Source organism: Pantherophis guttatus, chromosome 14, assembly GCF_059756535.1.
Source record: "Pantherophis guttatus breed Tessera chromosome 14, ASM5975653v1, whole genome shotgun sequence".
Classification (NCBI taxonomy): domain Eukaryota; kingdom Metazoa; phylum Chordata; class Lepidosauria; order Squamata; family Colubridae; genus Pantherophis; species Pantherophis guttatus.
This window is the reverse complement of record NC_142076.1, coordinates 13572937-13586671: the sequence shown is the minus strand read 5'-3', so window position 1 is coordinate 13586671 and position 13735 is coordinate 13572937. Positions and strand designations below refer to the sequence as shown.

General features: G+C 44.3%; 1 protein-coding gene across 1 annotated transcript in view; it reads left to right on the top strand.

The window, feature by feature from the left end:
- SHISA9 (shisa family member 9) overlaps positions 1 to 12004 on the top strand; it is a 233236-nt gene extending 221232 nt beyond the window's left edge. Inside the window, exon 4 of the mRNA XM_087878407.1 lies at positions 10046 to 12004. Within this exon, the coding sequence (XP_087734533.1) occupies positions 10046 to 10404 (359 nt within the window). The 3' untranslated portion in view covers positions 10405 to 12004. The remainder of the gene's footprint in view (positions 1 to 10045) is intronic.
- Positions 12005 to 13735: the final 1731 nt, after the last annotated feature.

The following is a 13735-nucleotide window of genomic DNA, read 5'->3' as shown; positions in this document are numbered from 1 at the left end:
CTTCAGGATCTGGCCTTCTAAAGAGCAGTCAGGGTTGATCTCCTCTAGGACTGACCGGTTTGGTTGCCTTGCAGTCCAAGGGACTCGCAGGAGTCTTTTCCAGCACCAGAGTTCAAAGGCCTCCATTCTTTGGCCCTCAGCCTTTCTTATGGTCCAACTTTCTTATGGTCCAACTCTTATGGAAAGACTTAGCATTTCTGAAAATGCTAAATAAAACTCAAGCCCTCGTCATTTCCCGACTTGACTACTGCAATGGTCTCTACATGGGGCTCCCCTTGAAGTGCACCCGGAAGCTCCAACTGGTCCAGAATGCGGCCGCGCGAGTAATTATGGGAGCAACATGGCGCTCACATGTAACATCTCTTCTACGCGAGCTGCACTGGCTTCCGGTGGCCTTCCGAGTACGCTTCAAGGTGTTGGTTCTTACCTTTAAAGTGCTCCATGGCTTAGGACCTGAGTACTTACGAGACCACCTGCTGCAACCGATAACCTCCCACCAACCAATACGCTCTCACAGAGTAGGCCTACTCATAGTACCATCATTAAAACAATGTCATCTAGTAGTTCCAAGGGAGAGAGCTTTCTCTGTGGGGGCACCTACTCTTTGGAACAAAATACCCCCTGGAATACGAATAATCCCAGATCTTCGTACTTTCTGATGTGCCCTGAAGACCTTTCTGTTTCAACAAGCAGGGCTAGCGTAAAAATCTAAATTCTATGCCAAGGTCTTAGCAGATACTGAGTCCTTCGGGAGAAGGGCGGTATAGAAATTCAATAAATAAATAAATAAATAAATAAATAAATCAGGTCTGAACATGTGGCTGACTATGCAACGAACCATAATACTGAAGCATAGACTAACCAAACACACTGAGCAACACGAAACGACACTACCCTAAAGCCATAAAAAAAGGGTGGAAAATCCAGATCCATGATAACCAAACTTCCTTTCTCCTAGTCTTCCCCTGACCTGCTTAAACGTGTTCTGTGAATGTGTCTATTATGTCATCAGACCCTCACCGTTAGGGGAAATAATGCCAAAAGTCACTCTGGCGATCTGCCCAGTCATCGCCACCCAAAATATAACGAGTGGGTATAAATAGGTAATTCTTGTGTTATTTAGTTATTTTTTTTTTTCCTCAGCCGAGAGTGCTCGTTTCAGAACAAGTAGAAACGGAGCCCATGAGTCTCATTCAATTCGGTGGCTCATTTGTTTGAAAACAAATCTACAGTCTTACAAAAAGGGAGGAAAATGTAAATGAACTGGAAATAAACACACACTCCAATGCACAAAAACTCAAGCAAATGGGTGGCTCAGAGTCTCCATGACTGTGGGTTCATTCTGTCAAAAATTTACTTGCATTTTGTACTTTGATAAGTTTCATGATAATATTTTTTTTAAAAAGGAGGGGGACTGATTTGGACAAGTCTACCATTTCATTCTGAATTAAGCCAATTGTATGAGATGACCAGGCTGAGCCCGAGGGAGGGGTCAAAAATGTCATCGGTCTCGAGTCCCTGCGTGCCCACAAATCTAAGTCCAGCCCACCTTGAATTCCAATTTACGACCAATTTGCTTTGATTGTTAGTAGCTCAGATTCTTGCAATAAAGCTTGCAATAAACCCTTTCCGTTTATTTGAACTGCCTGGATTTCCGGATTTCCTGTGCTTTTCCCCTTTTGTCAGTGGCGATCTCAGCCTCCATTATTTTCCTTGTAGAAAAAACGAAGGGTATTTCTCACCAGCTAGGTTTTGAAATTACTACCCAGTTAAATACGTATGTGGGGGATGGGGAATCCAACAGGCCCAATACTTTCAATGCACAATTGTCTGCAAGAAAAGAAACCTGAAGTCACTCGCCAAGCACTTAGAGAGAGGTTGGTGCTGATATGACAAAACTGCACATTAAAAAGTTGTCTTTCTGTTACTAAGATCCATTAAGAAGACATTCTGGCTGTCAGGGAGACAGCAGGCCTTTCAGTCCCAGGGAGCTGCATATCCCACTTTTTCTTTCGACTGAATCAGAAAGAACATTTTAGTCATGAAAAGAAATTGTTTGGCACAATATGGAGAACATTGTGCTGGCAGAAGTCTAGTTGTTTTAGGAAGTCTTGAATGGAAATTCTTTGAATTGCTTTAAACTAAAGGGGTTTCTCCTTCCTATATTTTACCTCAGAACTGGTGGACGTGTCAGAAATATCCAGAAATCTTCGGCGTGGGTAGAAATGGATGGAGCTCTCAAGTTTCGGTCACTATTTTTGAATTATTTTAGACCAAGTGACAAATATTCCCAATGTTTGGAAGCTCTTACCTTTCTCCACTCATCCACCAGTAGAATCTAGCTTCTTTTCTTTAAAAAGGATGTGTGTCCTAGTTCCAGCCCCAAATCCTGGATAGTGGGAATGTTGAGTTAAGCAAGTCATAGATTCCAGTGGGTGAGAAAAACAGTGTTCTGAAACAGAGGTTTTCTAGCAGCCCATCCCATAATATCTCTCAGCCTTTCTGAACAGTTTTTGAATAGTGGGAAAAGTCAGCCATCAAGGTGGAGGGAAAGGATTATAGAATAGAATAACAGAGTTGGAAGGGATCTTGGACGTCTTCTAGTCCAACCTCCTGCTTAGGCAGGAAACCCTACACCACTTCAGACAAATGGTTGTCCAACCTCTTCTTAAAAACTTCCAGTGTTGGAGCATTCACAACTTCTGGAGGCAAGTTGTTCCACTGATTCATTGTTCTCACTGTCAGGAAATTTCTCCTTAGTTCTAAGTTGCTTCTCTCCTTGATGAGTTTCCACCCATTGCTTCTTGTCCTGCCCTCAGGTGCTTTGGAGAATAGCTTGACGCCCTCTTCTTCGGGGCAGCCCCTGAGGTATTGGAACACTGCTATCATGTCACCCCTGGTCCTTCTTTTCATCAAACTAGACATACCCAGTTCCTGCAACTGTTCTTCATATGTTTTAGCTTCCAGTCCCCTAATCCTCTTTGTTGCTCTTCTCTGCACTCTTTCTAGAGTCTCCACATCTTTTTTACATCGTGGCGACCAAAACTGAATGCCGTATTCCAAGTGTGGCCTTACCAAGGCCTTATAAAGTGGTATTAACACTTCACATGATCTTGATTCTATCCCTCTGTTTATGCAGCCTAGAACTGTCTTGGCTTTTTTGGCAAATTATTACTGCCAGGTGCTCCTTGGAGTTGATGTCTATTTTTATAGGAGGAAATGTAAAATAAAAATTCCTATGAAGATTGAAACGTCCTTTTAAACCACCCCCAAAGAAACACCGTCTCAACATTACAAAGAATGAAGGAATGGAACTGAATTGGCAAGATGAGGGCTTTTAAATTTAGCTGGAAAAAAAAGAGGGGCATGAAATATCATTCCCAAATGGGTTTAATCCATACAATCTCCATTTTGGTCAAAGGCCACGATAAGATTTACCTCATAGAATGTTGGATAAGTAGGTTGATCAGCCACGGCTTCTGGTCAACCTACTGACAGTCCCTAGAAGGAAGCTACTGTTTCTCTATCCAAATCCTGTATTTATCATTCATTTTCCCTTCCCAATGATTAAAAAAAATAATGGGTTGGCACGATAGGAGTCTACCACTCATTTCTGCCTCTTTTTTTCTTTTCTTTTTTCTTTTTTCTTTTTTTTGAAAAGTTTTTATTTTTATTTCTCATAAACATGTTTAAACAGTCTCTTATCCATCATTAATCATTCATCTCATCTTTTAACTATTTTTAATGATTAATTATTAATTGTTCGGGGCTGCCCTTTTACCATTTGCTCTCTTTTATTTTACCACAACTTTCCCTCTTCTTCATCCCTTCTCTTCCTTCTTCTGACCCTTTCTACTTTCTTCATTCCGCCTCTCCTCTCCTTCCCTTTCCTACTTCCCCTTCCCTTCTCCCATTCCTCTCTTCTTCTTCTTCCTTTTCTAACCCTCTCTCCTACTCTTCTTTCCCCTCCCCTTTCTTCCTCTCCTTTTCTCTCTTTTCTATCCCTCTCTCTCCTTTCCTCTCTTCTCCCCTCCTACCCTTTCTCTCCTCCTCTCTCTTTTCCCACTCCCTTGTTGTTTCCATTTTCAATTCAATCTAGAATGGTATCCGAGGAGCCCCGATTTTCTATTTATATACATCTTCATTTCAGTTTCTTATTTGTTTAATAATTACAACTATTTCATCATTCATGTACATTTTTTATAGCAACACTTTTTGCCTTCCTCCCCACCTTCCCCCTTTTTCATTTACCTAGGCGTCATCTGGGTTTCTATTCTTTTTATTATCTTTTCTCTTATTTGTCTTTTCCTTATCCATTTTAGCTCTAAACCTTTCTTCATATTTCTTTTCTAACCAATCATAAAATTTTCCCCATGTCTTGAAATACATCGATTCCTCTTCATCTTTTATTCTGCCTCTTTTTTTTCATCTGTTTATGGCACGGGTGTCAAACTCGCTGCATTACATTGCCATCACGCGATGTTTCGCGACATCTTTCCCTTCGCGGAGCTGGCGTAGGTGTGGCCTGTGCATGGCGCATCTGGCCCACGGGCTGCTAGTTTGACACCCCTGGTCTATAGCTACAAAATATGAAATCTCCCAAAGCTACAGAGACAAGAGTGCCCAGAGAGGTCTACTGTATGGGGGCCTTCTAGGACTTTTCACTTGAATGCAGCTGTCAAGAGAGATGCCTAACCTTTAAATCAGGGGTGTCTAACCTTGGCAACTTTAAGACTTGTGGACTTCAACTCCCAGAATTCCCCAGACAGCCATGCTAGGAGTTGAAGTCCCCGGGATTTAAAGTTGCCAAGTTTGGACACCCCTGATTTAAATCAACGTTCACATGAAACTGAGCATTATTGGACAGAGGGAGAAATGAATTCAATTCCCCATCAGTTCATCTCTGTTGGGGGCCAAAACTAAGCCCCTTAGGATTAATGGAACAATATGCTTATTTCACCCTGGAAATAATACGTGAAATATCCATCTAAGCCAAATGAAGGCAGTTAATATTTCATTTGCAGTTTTGGGTCAACTGCTGATAGATGCATGCAATAATTAATTCATGATCCTAGAATAACGCAAGGATCTCCATCGATGATAAGGGATATCCCAGTGGTGTGTCTCCCAAAGTATTCAGTCAAATAAAGCAAACAAAAAGGAAATCACCAGGATTAACACAGGATCAAGCTAATATTATTACAGTAACCCAGGAAGGCATCAAATGCCTTTCAAATAATTTAGGAACCACCCACATTCATTATAATTACGGTTTTTTCCTTAAACCACCAATCTTGGCGCTTCCCATTTGTGTCATTTTGAGAGTGGAGGGAAAAGGCAAAATGGGTATTCTGAATCATAGAGTCATAGGGCTGGAAGGGATCTTGGAGGTCTTCTAGTCCAACCACCTGCCCGAGGAAGGAGTCCTAACCACTAGCCAATTTGGAAATGTAAGCAGAAATGTTGGTGTCAACTTGCAAAGCTTTCAAGTTGCCATGAGCAGGAGGGAGGGAGAACTGAAGTGAATTCCATACATTCTTTCTGACCGCAATCAGAAGGAGGGTGTTAGGTTTCACAGCCAGCCAAAGTGGTTAATTGGAGAATGTGATTTATGACATGGCCGGGGGGGGAGGGGAGAGACAGGGTCATAGGGGAACGTAATCTACGTGGGATCAGTCCTTACTGCATCCGAGTATTGCCGGAATGTTGCTCCTAATAAACCACTATATTTCTTTTGAAGTTTGGATCATGGCTCATGAATTAATTAGGGCATCTTTCGGAAACCTGACAGTTGGACTAATACAGGGCTCTCCAAACTTGGCAACTTTAAGACTTGTGGACTTCAACTCCCAGTATCCCTCTTTCCTCATACTAGCTGGGGGATTCTAGGAGATGAAGTCCACAAGTCTTAAAAGTTGCCAGGTTTGGAGAGTCCTGGGCTAAGATACGGGCTTGGAGCAAATCAAACCACTTCATTTCTCTTGATCAGTTCTTTTATTCTTGGAAATACAGCTTAGATTTTGCTGGCTCGCCTGATGGCAAGATAGGTTGTCTTCAGCGAGGAACTGGTGTCATGTTCATTAGCTTTTTCTAGAATGCCTGTCTGTCAAGCCATTGGGGATTTCTCACACCATAGAAAAATGTGTTATAAAATGATAAAATAGAGGCCTGGCTATTGTCACTTAGAACTGCCTTTTCAGCAAAAATTCAGGATATATTGCTGCATTTTGAAATGATTCCGCATTCTTTGTCAGGGGATATTCGGGCTAGCCAAGGCAGTTCCTCTTGCATCATTACAAGGTTTTTCCATTTGCACGTGGCACGACTGAAAATAAGGACGACAACCATCACAGCAGCATCCGAGTTGCAAACATGGCACAAAGAGAACGAGATTAGCCCACACAAAGTGCCTGGTTAATCAGTTCCTGATCTCTCTAAGAGGAGGCATTTGAAGGGTGCTTTCTTCTGATCTCAGATCCTAGTCTGAAATGGGAACAAGCCATTAGCTGCATTCCATGTTTTAATTAAAAAGGAAGACATCCTTTTAACAGCACCTGCATGTTATATAAAAGCACGAAGATGCCAATTAACAAGGAGACAGATGGAGGCAGGTAAAGCATGTAGAGTATAATTTGACAACATGGGCTCTTTCAGAAGCAATTTAAATTCACCAGGAGGAGGAGGGGAAGAAGAGGAGGAGGAGGAGGAGGAAGGAGGAGATGATGAAGGAGAAGACAAGGAGGAGTAGATGGAAGAGGAGGAGGAAGAAGAGGAAGAAGAAGAAGAGGAAGAAGGAGAAGGAGAAAGAGAAGGAGAAGCAGAAGGAGAAGAAGAATGGGAGGAGGAGGAGGAAGAAGAACAATAATGGGAGGAGGAGGAAGAAGAGGAGGAAGAAGAAGAAGAGAAGGAGGGGAGGAGGGGAGGAAGAGCAGAAGAGGAGGAGGAGAAGGAGGAGAACGGGAGGAGGAGGAGGAAGAAGAGGAAGAAGAGGTGGAGGAAGAAGAGGAGGAGGAGGAGAGGAGAAGGAGGAGGAGGAAGAAGAACAAGGAGAAGGAGAAGAATGGGAAGAGGAGGAGGAAGAAGAAGAAGAGGGGGAGGGGGAGGAGGAAGGAGAAGGAGAAGGATGGGAGGAGGAGGAGGAGGAAGAAGAAGAAGAAGAAGAAGAAGAAGAAGAAGAAGAAGAAGAAGAAGAAGAAGAAGAAGAAGAAGAAGAAGAAGAAGAAGAAGAAGAAGAAGAAGAAGAAGAAGAAGAAGCATCTCTCTGAAGAAGACATGCATTATGGTTCCAAAAAAGAAACCCCCAAGTAGGAGGCTGTTAAACAGCTACATGCCCTCGTTCCTTGCCTAGTAAAGGCCAACATATCAGAGCTGCAGATGGAGCTCACGCTGATCCCAGGACCCATCCGTTGTATATAGAACTCGTTCACTCCTTCCACTTTTCTGTTTGAGGAGCCTTTGAGCATCCAGAGATCATGCTCGGTGTTAAAACTATTACGTCGATGCTTTACGGTCCTTTTCCAGGTAACTGGAAGCATTGAAACGTTCTATCGTCTTTTGTGCTTCGCAAAGGTCCAAGTAGCATCTCATCTCATCTCATCTCATCTCATCTCATCTCCCCTTTAGTTCACTCATTAGAAAGCGAGGTCTCCATCGATTGCAAGACCCTTCACCTTTCCTGCCACTGCTGGGCAGGAAAATAGCATATGAAAAATAGGATTGGTTCGTTCCAAGCTTGAGCCTGGACATAGGATAAAAACCCTTAAGTAGTTATCCATAGGAACAGCCTTTGAGCACCAGAGATTCTCAGTATTAAAACTACTACAGGAAGATTTAGAACGCTGCATGATAGCAGTGTTCCAATATTTGAGGGGCGGCCACAAGGAAGCGGGGAGCGGGGCGGGGTCAACCTTTTCTCCAAAGCACCAGAAGGCAGGACAAGAAGCGATGGATGGAAACTCATCAAGGAGAGAAGCAACCTGGAACTAAGGAGGAATTTCCTGACAGTGAGAACAATTAACCAGGTGGAACAATTTGCCTCCAGAGGTTGTTTATGCTCCAACACTGGAGGTTTTTAAGAAGAGATTGCACAACCATTTTTTTGGAATAGTATAGGGCCGCGATGGCGAACCTATGGCACGCGTGCCACAGGTGGCAGGTGGCGCCATATCTGTGGGCGCGCGAGCATTGCCCTAGCTCAGCTCCAGTGCGCATGTGCGTGCCAGCCAGCTGATTTTCGGGCTTTGCTGTCCCACCGGAAGTTGGGAAACGAGCCACTTCCACCTCTGGGGGGTTGGGGAAGGCTGTTTTTGCCCTCCCCGGACTCCAAGAAAACCACAACGGTAACCTTTTTGCCGTCGCATGCCAAAAGCAGGGGGAGCGCAGTGGGGTCACATGTGCATGCATGGGGGGGGGCGTAGCGCTGGGGGGGCATTGAATTATGGGTGTGGGCACATGTGTGTGTGCCCCCCTGCACTCCCCCCATTTTTGGCACGCAACAGCAAAAAGGTTAGCCATCACTGGTATAGGGTCTCCTGTTTGAGCAGGGTTGGACTAGAAGACCTCTAAGGTCCCTTCCAATTCTGTTATTCTGTTATTTAAACTCCCTTTCCAGATAACTGGGAGCATTGAAAGGTTTTAGCATCTTTTGTGCTTCACAAAGGTCCATCTCAACTCCACTTCAATCCAAGAATTAGAAAGTGGTTCCCTATTGACCGCAAGACCCCTCAGTAAACATTGTTGGGCCAAAAAAAAAAAAATAGGCATATGATAAACATTCAGGTTTAGTAGTTCCAACTTTGATCCTGGATACAGGATGGAGACCTTGGATGCGGAATCCTCTAAATGGCCTATTTTGTTCATCTCTGACTTGTTTGCCTGCAGTGATGTGCAAGGGAATTGGATCTTGGCTTTTATTTTTATTTTTTTTAATTCCCCACCATAGGATGAAGCAGCATTGCTCCCTGCGACCTTCTGAGAAATGTTGAGAATGTCTAGAGCTAGTCTGGTGATGGACTTCTTCAAAAGCAAAGCTCCAGAGATATGGGGCCACCTAGAAGCAGTGCGGTGTGGTCGATTTAGTCTTTCATTTGCACAGATAAATGAGAGAGTAGAACCACTGAGAACAATTGCTCATCCTCCCTCCCTCCCTCTCTCTCCTGAATAAGTCCTCAATAAGGGGTAAATCCAATGCCAACATTGGACAAAAAACAGTGGTTTGGCTATTGGTGACTTTTCGGTTGTGTCAAAATCTGCAAGAGTTGTGGTCCAAGCTCTACTACATTTTTGTGCACGTGCATAAGGGATAAATCTGCAATCTGCAATCTTGGATATGCAGACATTCTTGTATTCTCTCTGTCTCTCGCTGTCTCTCGCTGTCTCTCTCTCTCTCTCTCTCTCTCTCTCTCTCTCTCTCTCTCTCTCTCTCTGAGTGTATGTGTGTCTTCTCTCTGTGTCTCTGTTTCTGTCTCTCTGTCTCTGTCTCTCTGTCTCTCTCTGTCTCTCTGTCTCTGTGTGTGTGTCTCTGTCTCTCTCTGTCTCTGTGTGTGTCTCTGTCTCTCTCTGTCTCTGTGTGTGTGTGTGTCTGTCTGTCTTCTCTCTGTGTCTCTGTCTTTCTTTCTCTCTCTGTCTCTCTCTGTCTCTCTCTCTGTCTGTCTGTCTCTCTCTGTCTCTCTGTCTCTGTCTCTCTCTCTCTCTCTCTCTCTCTCTCTCCATGTGTGGAAGATAAGCCTCCAATAGCTACATATGAATTCTTGACTAGCTGCCAGGAGTTTACAATGCTCTCTACTGCTAACATTCCTTTGGTCTCTCTATAGGGAAGAAGGCTTGTAATTTCTTACAAATCCTATTTATGATCCGGCTGTTATCTCCATCTGGAAGGGGATCTTAATTTTAGCCCACACCACTGCATCTATTTATACGTTGCAGTCTGGCAATGGTATGTTTTATTTTAAAAACCTTCGTTTCCTACCTCCAGGCTAACCCTCCCTTATTTTCTCTCTCTCTCTCTCTCTCTTTCTCTTTCTCTCTCTCCTTCTTTCAAAACTAGCAGACAAAAGTAACGAAGATTTCTACTCCAAACGGCGTCACCTGGCCGAGCTGGCTGCCAAAGGGAGTCTCCCCTTGCACCCGGTACACGTGGAGGAAGACCGACCGTATATCTTGGAAGGGGGCACCATGAAACAAAACGGACAGAAATCCAAAGTCGCCAAGCCGCATATGCATCCCTTGGCTTACAAGACCTGGGATCCCAGCGACCAGTCCCTTCGAAGGCAAGCCTACGCAGCCAAAGGGAGGAACTTCATGGGAGACCCCGCCGCCAGGGACCCCTTGACCACAAGGAGCCAGCATTATTTACCCACACAGCCATATTTCATCACTAACAGCAAGACAGAAGTGACTGTTTGAGAGGAAGTTCCCTTCGGGGCACCTTTGTTTTTTGTTTTTTTTTTTTTAAAAAAAGAAAGAATGAAAAACAAAGCAAAGATGTGTCAAGAGGACAACCGTGGAAACAAACGAAGAAACCCAGGTTTCACTTGAAGCCAGGAAAGTCCAAACATCCCTGGCTGAAGAGAGACGGAGCTATCTCTTCCAAGGGAAGCACCTGTCCAAGACTGGGTCAGCGCGATATAGCAATATTTCCGACGTTTGCTTAGACTTTTCTATTCCACCTGGGAAACTGACTCCTTCCGACTGAATCCCCTTCCTCCTCTCCAAACTGAGATCCATGATGAGAAAGTAGCACAATTTAGAGACCGCCGTCCAGTGGCTTGAGGACTCTTTCCCACCTTCCAGGAGAGGAAGGGAAAAACTTTGATACAATCAGGATGATTATTCCTGTGATGATGCTGTTGATGATGATGATTATTATTTTTTGCTACAAATTTTCAGAATGTTCTCTAGTAGTCACTCAATCTGTGAACCGCAGAAGGCTGAAACCGAGAGCAGAGACCGAAAAGGGCATAATCCTGATGGGCGTCTGCAGGGGTTTTTTTGGGGGGGCTGTTTTTTTGGGGGGGGTAGGTACCACCGCTTAACAAAACAAGCAAGCAAGCAAAAAAAAAAATACATGGAGATCACACATCTCGCGTTAAGGAAGAGCATTGACTCTTGCGCCAATCCTACAAGACTGTTACCATTCAATTGAATTATGGAGACTTTCTCATCGATTGCAAAGCTCGGAGTTTTTCAGTCTTACGTCATCTGTACGGGCCACGAGTGACATGGTCAGAAACTCCTTATCCTCTCCTAAATCCCTTCATCCCACAGCACTCAAGTTATTTTCTCTCCAGCCTGCTTGGCGTATTTTTTTTTCTTTCTTAACCTAGTTAATTATTCCCAGTTTTCAATTACTTTGGGACTGACGATAACTACTGTAAGCGTGGGTGGTGCCTTTACCGTATTATTAATGTTTGATGACTGTCTTGTTTTTAAGTGAAATCCGTACCGATTTCAGATGCTTCCCTCACCTCTAAGGCTTCTGTTCTCTTCTGTTTCTTTTTCTTTTTTTTTTAGCTGAGAATACACTAACGTCACCTTTATAATGTCTTTTTTTTTTTTTTTTGCAAAGCCTGGAACTGTCATTCCTTCCTGGTCACTTCTCCTGTTGAAAACTGACTTTCCCTGCCTTCTGATTTTCGGGGTGTTCTGTTGTTGCTGTTTATGTTCCTTTAAGACTTGTTTAAGTCTGTTTTGAATATTTCTCTTTTCCTTCCTTCCTTCCTTCCTTCCTTCCTTCCTTCCTTCCTTCCTTCCTTCCTTCCTTCCTTCCTGGTTCTCACCAAATCTTCCTTCCTTCCTGGTTCTCACCAAATCCATTCATCCTTCCTTCCTTCTTCCTTCCTTCCTTCCTTCCTTCCTTCCTTCCTTCCTTCCTTCCTTCCTTCCTTCCCTCCCTCCCTCCCTCCCTCCCTCCCTCCTTCCTTCCTTCCTTCCTGGTTCTCACCAAATCTTCCTTCCTTCCTTCCTTCCTTCCTTCCTTCCTTCCTTCCTTCCTTCCTTCCCTCCCTCCCTCCCTCCCTCCCTCCCTCCCTCCCTCCCTCCTTCCCTTCTTCCTTCCCTCCCTCCCTCCCTCCTTCCTTCCTTCCTTCTTCTCCCTCCCCCCCTCCCTCCCTCTTTCTCTCTTTCTCTCTCTGTGCTGATTGTTTTTTGCAGATCTCAAGGGGAAGAAAGGGACACGCAGGTTGGAGAATATAACCTGTGATCACTTCCCCTTAAAAGAAGGCTGTATGTAAAAAAAAACAACCACACACAATTGTTTTAAAATATAGTTATTTCAATGTGTTTGTTCATGTAAATAGACCCACAGAAACAGCGGGGGATGTGAAGGGACTGCTTGGATGGGTGACACCAAAGTTGAACAAACCAATGGAAAAGGCAAGGGTGTCTTTTGGATTCCTGATTTCGGTGGTCTCGTATTTCTACAATCACTGTGCATTTATAATGTCTTGACCAGCAAGATTTCTCCTTCAGAAAGACCATCTTGGAACATGGATTACATTGTATTTCTCTTTTATTTCCTATCTTGTCTTCTTTTGTTCTCTAGTGGGCCTGATCTAGTATTTTACCAGATCTAAGCTGCAAAAATCCTTATGACCACTGAGTGGCATCTATAGGTAGACCTTGACTTAAAACCTTTTGCTTAGCAGCCCTTCAAAGTTCCAAGGGCCCTGAAAGAAAGTGGCTTACAACCAGTCCTCGCACTTATGACCGTTGAGCACCCATGTGTCACGGGATCAAAAATTCACAGGATCAAAATAAATACACTTGGCATGTATTTACTACAGAGTCTCCCCCCCAGGATCTTGTGTTCACCATCGGTGACCTTCCCAGCCGGGTTTCCATAAGCAAACTCAATGAAGGAAGCCAAATTTGCTTAAAAACCACATGGCTCACTTAATAATTGCGGAGATTCCTTTAACAACCACTGCAAAAAAAAAAAGTTGTAAAGCCAAGCGCGACTCACTTTAAAACCATCTGGAAATTCTGGTGCCCAAGTGTGGTCATAAGTCGAGGACTTCCTCCTGTATCTGTTATGGCCAGATAATGGTCATCTGGATAATGCCTAACAGCGAATAATTTGATTTTCCCTAAACTGAAATTTAACTTCCCTAATGGATAATGCTTTGCTATTAGGAGTTGGAACCATTGGCACCAATGGACAGTTCCTAAGCCTTCTTACGTAGGGCTACTCACTGTTTCCGCCATACTCTGTCTGATTCTTAATCCCGCTTCCTGCCCCCCCTCCCCAGTAGGGGGAGGAGCTGGAAGTAGAAGTCCCGATTGGTTGGCTGCCAAAGAATTGTGTTTTGCTGACATTAAACCGATGCTCGTTGCTAGTCGTTTCCGATCCAACTGTTTTACATCCTTGCGAAGATGGGCTGGTGAGGGAGAGAATGAGAGAGAATGTTATTCTCAGTTTCATCACTTCTTTGGCACCTTGAGGAAACCATGAGAGAAATGGAAGGGTGGTTTTGAGAGTGGAGGGCTGGTGAGGAACATGGGCTGAGGACAGCGGTGGGCTTCAAAAATTTTAGCAAGGGATTCTCTGCCCAGTTGCTGGGTGGGCGTAGCCATGGTGGGTGTGGCCTAGGCAGCTTCCTGCACCACAGCTGGGGGGGATGTTTTTGCCCTCCCCAGGCTCTGGAGGCTTTTCTCAAGCCTCCGGGAGGGCAAAAATGGCCTCCCCAAGCTCCGGAGGACCTCTGGAGGCCGCAAACGGACCCATTTCCAGCCTTCC